Source organism: Phytophthora infestans, genomic scaffold (genome assembly GCF_000142945.1).
Source record: "Phytophthora infestans T30-4 supercont1.50 genomic scaffold, whole genome shotgun sequence".
Classification (NCBI taxonomy): Eukaryota; Oomycota; class Peronosporomycetes; order Peronosporales; family Peronosporaceae; genus Phytophthora; species Phytophthora infestans.
This window is the reverse complement of record NW_003303709.1, coordinates 211,387-217,365: the sequence shown is the minus strand read 5'-3', so window position 1 is coordinate 217,365 and position 5,979 is coordinate 211,387. Positions and strand designations below refer to the sequence as shown.

Here is a 5,979-nt window from a genome sequence, read left to right as displayed (position 1 = left end):
TTGGTACGTGTGTCCGAACCCACGACGGATCGAGCGGCCATGCTGTCGTCTCACTCTGAGCGGCAGCGACTTTAGAATATAAGTCTCTTAGGGGATAATAAAACCTGGGTTCTGGTGCCTCCTCCTAAAGAACGAAAAAATCTAACAAGCCGTTGGGTCTTTGTAATCAAGTATACTGGCACAGGCGAAATTGATCGCTTTAAAGAGCACCTAGTTATTAAGGGGTTTATCCAGAAATTTGGAATTGGCTAACACGAGATTTTCTCACCCGTTATTCGGATGGAAGTGCTTAGACTGTTTCTCACTATCGCAACCCTGCTCGATCTAGAAAAACGTCAGATGAACGTGAAGACACTGCGATATAACAGATGAAACCGGTGCGAGCTCGGCGGAAGACATATCAGTCTTTATCTAGCTTACAAGGTTCAAGGCTCTCTAGGAAAGCAGACAGCGTCTGATACCAGACTCGAAGGGCTTGCTTAAGTTCGTATCGACGTTTTAGTAGCTTGCACATGAGATGCTCCTTACCCGGGATTGGAAACCTGCCATAAAGATCGTATCTTCTAAGAAACCGTTAAGGAATGCGAAAGACAACAAATTGCTAGGAAAGTTCATTATCAGCTAGGCAAACCCGCGGAAATCCTACTGACTCAAAGACAACAAATTGCTAGGAAAGTTCATTATCAGTTAGGCAAAGCCGCGGAAATCCTACTGACTCATATCATCTACTTCTGTTTGCAGACGATGAATGGACGAATAAAAACGTAGAAATCAATCCACCTTCGCTGACTCAATCGGCTCACCTTCTTTCAAATCGGAGATGAGCCGGTTCTCCCCTTGAGCTGTGAGAACGAAAGCGTGACCGACGGTTTTAAGATTGTAAGCTGCAACAACGTAGACACCATCCGTGAGCTAGATTTCTCTCAGCACATACACACCACGCCGTCCAGCAACTGCAAAATTGTCCAATGCCATGGTTCTGCAAATGAAGTCACGTCCGGCATCACGTAGGCGACGCAGGATACGAGAACAACCTTCCAAAATGTCCCGTTCGTCAAGTCCTTTCTACGAGAAGCTCTTTGATGCTCCACAAAGACATCAATGTCCTGCTGCGTCACGATATCAGGACGTCCAGACAGCTCCGCTGCACCTCTCAATGCGTTGAACACGCAGATTCCTTGCATGTCCGCACCGGTAGCATATTTGCCATACTCATCGGAATGATCCCGGCCACCAAACCTTGGACAAACTTTGGTCCAAAAAAGGTTAACCCTCCACAAAACCTATAACGATGGTTCGATATAAGAGGTATCATCGGGCGTAGGATCCGAATTTGAGCTCTATTTTTGCGTATCTGCAAGCTCTTGCCTTTATTTCAGCTGTTTCAAAAAGGCTCTTTTTCTTGCAGAATTGTTTGCAATTGTGGGCCTGCCACGTACTTAAACGCGTGTGAATTCATGGGCAGAACCGGAATAACAGGTGAATAATTTTAGGGCCGGATGGTCATTTTGCTGATATTTCCGCAATTCGACGATTGCTAGAAATCTATGAACTGGCAAAAATAAACCTGTCAAAGGAATATCTAGAGTGCAAAGAAAATACAAAGGGTCACTCACCCAGATTCCTAGTCAGCTACAGCTTCATTCTCATCAATGGCGTAATTATCTTCGGCGTCCTGGTTGCTGTCATCGGGTTCCGATGCAATTTCGCATTCATCAGCAAGCTTTAAATACCTTGTTTCGTATTTTTGTGCGTGACTGTATGCATTTAACCACGTATTCGCCGAGAGCAGCGCAAAACCCTCGTCGATTTTAGAGCGCTCAGGCATAGTAGACGCTGGATTGTCGGCAATCCGGCCTTTGATATCCGCCCATATCAGCTCCATTGGTTGCAATTCAGGGTGATACGGCGGCGTATAGTAGACCAGGTGTCCGTGCAAACTGGCAAGCTCAGTAGCTCTATAAATTGGCTTCGGCTTGTTCGCTCAAACCAACATCATCAATTCTGCTTTGGTGACTAGTGTCATACCAAAATTCTAAATAGCAAAATACCATTCGGTTTTTAAATATCTGCAGTAAATTCATTCTTTACGAGCCATTATTCTCCAACCACTCCTGAATATCACTTTTTAGCGACCCAGAATTCGAAGTGGGTTTGTTTGGCGTTTGTGATAGCTGGACCCGTCCATGTGAATAGTACATGGCCCATACTTGGACGCCAAGATAGCACTCAGATTCGCGAACCACCTCTCAAATTGTTCCGTGTTGAAGTCGCCGTGATAATCATCATCGTGCTTGCGTTTTAAGTTGAACTACCAAACCTCTTTTGATTCTTTAATCAATTTACCAAAAATTCCGTTCTTCTCTCGTCGGAGGATACCAGCAGCTACAATGCATTTTTTTTTTAATAATTGTAAGATGAACTACTTTTTTTTTTAATAATATAAGCTACAAAAAAACATTTAACACACGCACCGTGGACCTCGACCGCTCTTTGTTTACCTTAACTTGTCCTTGTCAGCCCACGATAAAGTTGCAGCGTGGTGCAAGTTACAAAATGTTTTGTGGAGATACACCGCGGGGCGCACAGGAAAGTTACGTCTGTTCTGGTTCGAAACCTTTTTTTTTCAAGTATAGCGTTCGTAACGAAACATTTGCCCCAATGTCATAATATTGCAAGACTTGCCCTTAATAAATTGCATTCCCATCCTTCTTAGCACACCACGTAGTGAGCGTACCGGTACCAATATGTCATGTTCTTTTTTTTTTAGCTGTTTCGCTAAATGTGGCGCGGTAACAGGCTTTCCGCTCTTGTTCATTCTCGATACTAGCTCACCCCCGAGAGGTTGTAAGCTTTCTTCATGTTTACAAGGCCTCCCAGATGGAGTTGGACCTTCCATCTGTCATATACAATATTACGATTAGTGAAATGTTAAATATCATTATTAACGGAAATGAGAGGAAGTTCAACCTACCGAGGTGAAATTCTTGTCGTGGTGCTGCTCCTAGTGCGTCCATATAGCTGAAATGGTGCCCGTTGCAAAGCCTTAACACTCCTTAACATGATAGTGTACTCCCAGGGGTTGGAAAATAATATATATAATTCTATCGGTTTTCAGAAAAAATATAATCCGTCATTGCCGTATCGACCAAAACAATAATAAGTACTGCAATTATTGTATGTAATTGATAGAGTTTGAGCGGTGTAGTGGTATGGCGATGAAGTGGTAAATACTTGAAGTCCACCCGTCGAACATGAGGCCGAACTGGTTTCCCATATCCGTCGAAATGCGTGACCCCACCTTGCTTGCAGCGTGACGCATGTATTTTACCAAGGTCTTCAACGAGACCGGCTTGATGGCAGCTAGCGCACGCGTCATCGGATCATCCACCTCACTCAGCGGCATGTTCCTGGGTGGTTCGTTGCCAGATGAATAATTAAATTGGTGTAGCCCGTCCCTGGCGACTGCTTTCGAGCTCTTCCGCACTGCTTGCAGGAAAACTGGCCGTTGCCACAGTCCGTGAAGAAGAAGTTGGTGATGGTGTGTGAAGTCAACATGGCAGTTGGAAAAAAGAGGAAATGAATGACAGCACAGCGTTTTTAAACGCCTTCGTCTAGATCACACCAACCAGTCGTTCGAAGCGAGCGCTGATCCGCCAATGATTTTCTATTTGTGTTGTTACGTATAGTAAAAAAACTCAAAATAGTTATTACGGGGCCAATTGTATTGTGGTGTAGGGATTTCCAGATTCGACCATACGCCAACCTACTGTGGGTCAAGAATCGGCTCGGTCTGATAACCCAGAGCTTAGGAGCAAAGGATCACGGTAAGTACTCGGCGATCTGTCCGGATATGCTATCCGGATAGCCGCTGAGCTCAACGGTCGCCGGAACTCAGCTGAAGGGTCGGTAGAGATCCGAAACGACTACATTTCACTAGATATTTGTATGAGAAGCGTAGGATTAAATAAGGGGAGCCGAAAGGGCTCCCAGAAGATAACATAGCAGAATTTTCCTAGTCCAAGACACGTGTACACTTTTCCGGTAAGTCCCTGCATAGGGCTGGATTATGCCTGCCGTCAATACTCGAGAGGCATAGCTTGTAGGGTATTGATTGGTAGCGCCAAGAGATTAGGTCGGTCCGGGTAGGACAAAGTCTCGCTACGCGCAAAAGAAAGCCCCGCAAACTCAGCGGGCCGGTACGTCGGATAGCCCGGGTGCCGTAACACTTCTAGCCGAGCAGCCTCTGCGCTCGATGACCTGTAAAAGCGCTCGCGCGCCGTCGTCCATCCTTTGGTGGAGGGCACAGGGTTGTGAACGAGCTCAGCCGAACCAAACTCGGCGGAGCCTCGGAAGTGATCTGACTTGGTTAGTCGGAACCGAGTGGAAGCGAGCCACTCGTCTGTCCCGGAAGGGCCGGACCGCGAGGGGACCACCCTCTGCGCAGGCCATACAACCGCCGACCTAACTCGGCGAATTGTTGTGGTTTGTGTAAGGAATCCACATCTGACGGTATTTGTGTGTTGTACTACACCACAACTGGTGCCGCGACCCGGGTACAGGAGTGTGTGCTTGTTTTTATGGGTGCCAGCTAACCAAGTTAAGAGGAAGAGAAGAGAAAGAAAAGAGTGAAAATGGTCAAGGGATCAGCAACGCCAAGCGACGGAAGCCCAGCGACGGCTGGAGGATCGCCTCTCGCGGGGTCGGACCCGGCGGATCAACGACTCATCGCCATGACGATGGAGGTCTGACGAACCGTCCAGTTCGACGAGGATGGCCAAGACCAGGAGAGCGAGAACGGAGATGCAAGTGAAGAAGAGTATGAAGAGAAGGCCGAGACCGCTGAGCTCGGAGAAACGAAGACTACCGCCGAGCTACTTGGCGAGGTGGAAGAGTTGACGCTGCAGGTGGGACGCATGGGAGTCCCACGTCCTGTCGAGCGCAGCTTATCCGCCGAGCTCGACGAAGGTGCGGACGATGAAGAAGATGAAGAGGAACACGGCGTTGCTCAAGGGGACCGTCCGCCCCTTATCCCGAAAGCGACGAGGAGCGCCGATACGCCGAGCGCCAATAAAGTGTTGACTCGACTCGGCGAGGAGATGAGAACGAGATCGGAATGGATGATGATGTTCGCGCCTGTGGCGATGGCGCAGGCGAAGTGGCCGATGTTGGGTTCCGAGTTAACTCAACCGGTGCGTGCAGCCAACATCAATCAGTTGGTGGAAGAAACTGTGTTGCTGTTGAAGGCGATGGGCTATCGGTGCAACAGCCGACCAAACAGCCTCATCCTGTCCGACTGGAGTCTGACCCGTGGCGGAGCTGAGCTCTGGCAATGGAAGAAGAAGTTGAGAGTGGCGTTTGGATTGGAGAAGGCCCCTGGTGGAACGAAGAAGGTGTACAGCCGAGTAGCCGAGTTCAAACCACTCGGCGAAGACCCAAGCAAAATTCCTTTGCCGAAGACCCCGGAGACGAAGAGACGTGAAGTGTTCCGCGCTACGCAAGGGACTCCGTACTTCGAAGACTCCCACATGCTGACTCCAATGAAGCTTAACCCGACTCAGCGAGCGCCGAGTCGTGGACAGCGGAATGTTGGTCGTTACCGTGAATTGTATGACGCTGCTGACGAGGCTGAGGCTTACGAAGAGGATGAAGAAGGCGACGACGCCTTCGACATGAGAGGTAACCGTGAAGAAACCGTGAAGGACTACATCCGAAACTTGAGCTTTGACGCGGCTGAAGAAGACTCGACGCAGTACCTAGAAGTCCGAACCCACGCCTCACTCGACAAAATCGCTGAGCTCGAAGGAAAGCGCTACCGCTCTGATGCGTCGCTCCAGTGGCTCAAGCGTTTCATCTACGAGATGAAGAGCACCAGGATGCCCCAAAGTGCCTGGTGCGAACCTTTCTCGCTATGCTTGGGACGCGCGGCGAAGAGTTGGTACAGGCAGCTGCCGAAGAAGACTCAGCGACGTTGGAAAC

General features: G+C 48.7%; 1 protein-coding gene across 1 annotated transcript; it reads right to left on the bottom strand.

Moving 5' to 3' along the window:
• Positions 1 to 1,624: 1,624 nt before the first annotated feature.
• PITG_17085 (uncharacterized protein) lies at positions 1,625 to 3,379 on the bottom strand (the record flags this gene model as incomplete). Its single annotated transcript, XM_002896944.1, has 5 exons — positions 1,625 to 1,682; positions 1,734 to 1,958; positions 2,211 to 2,311; positions 2,836 to 2,899; positions 3,255 to 3,379. 5 exons carry the CDS (start codon positions 3,377 to 3,379, stop codon positions 1,625 to 1,627), a joined length of 573 nt encoding a protein of 190 aa, XP_002896990.1.
• Between the last annotated feature and the right edge of the window lie 2,600 nt (positions 3,380 to 5,979).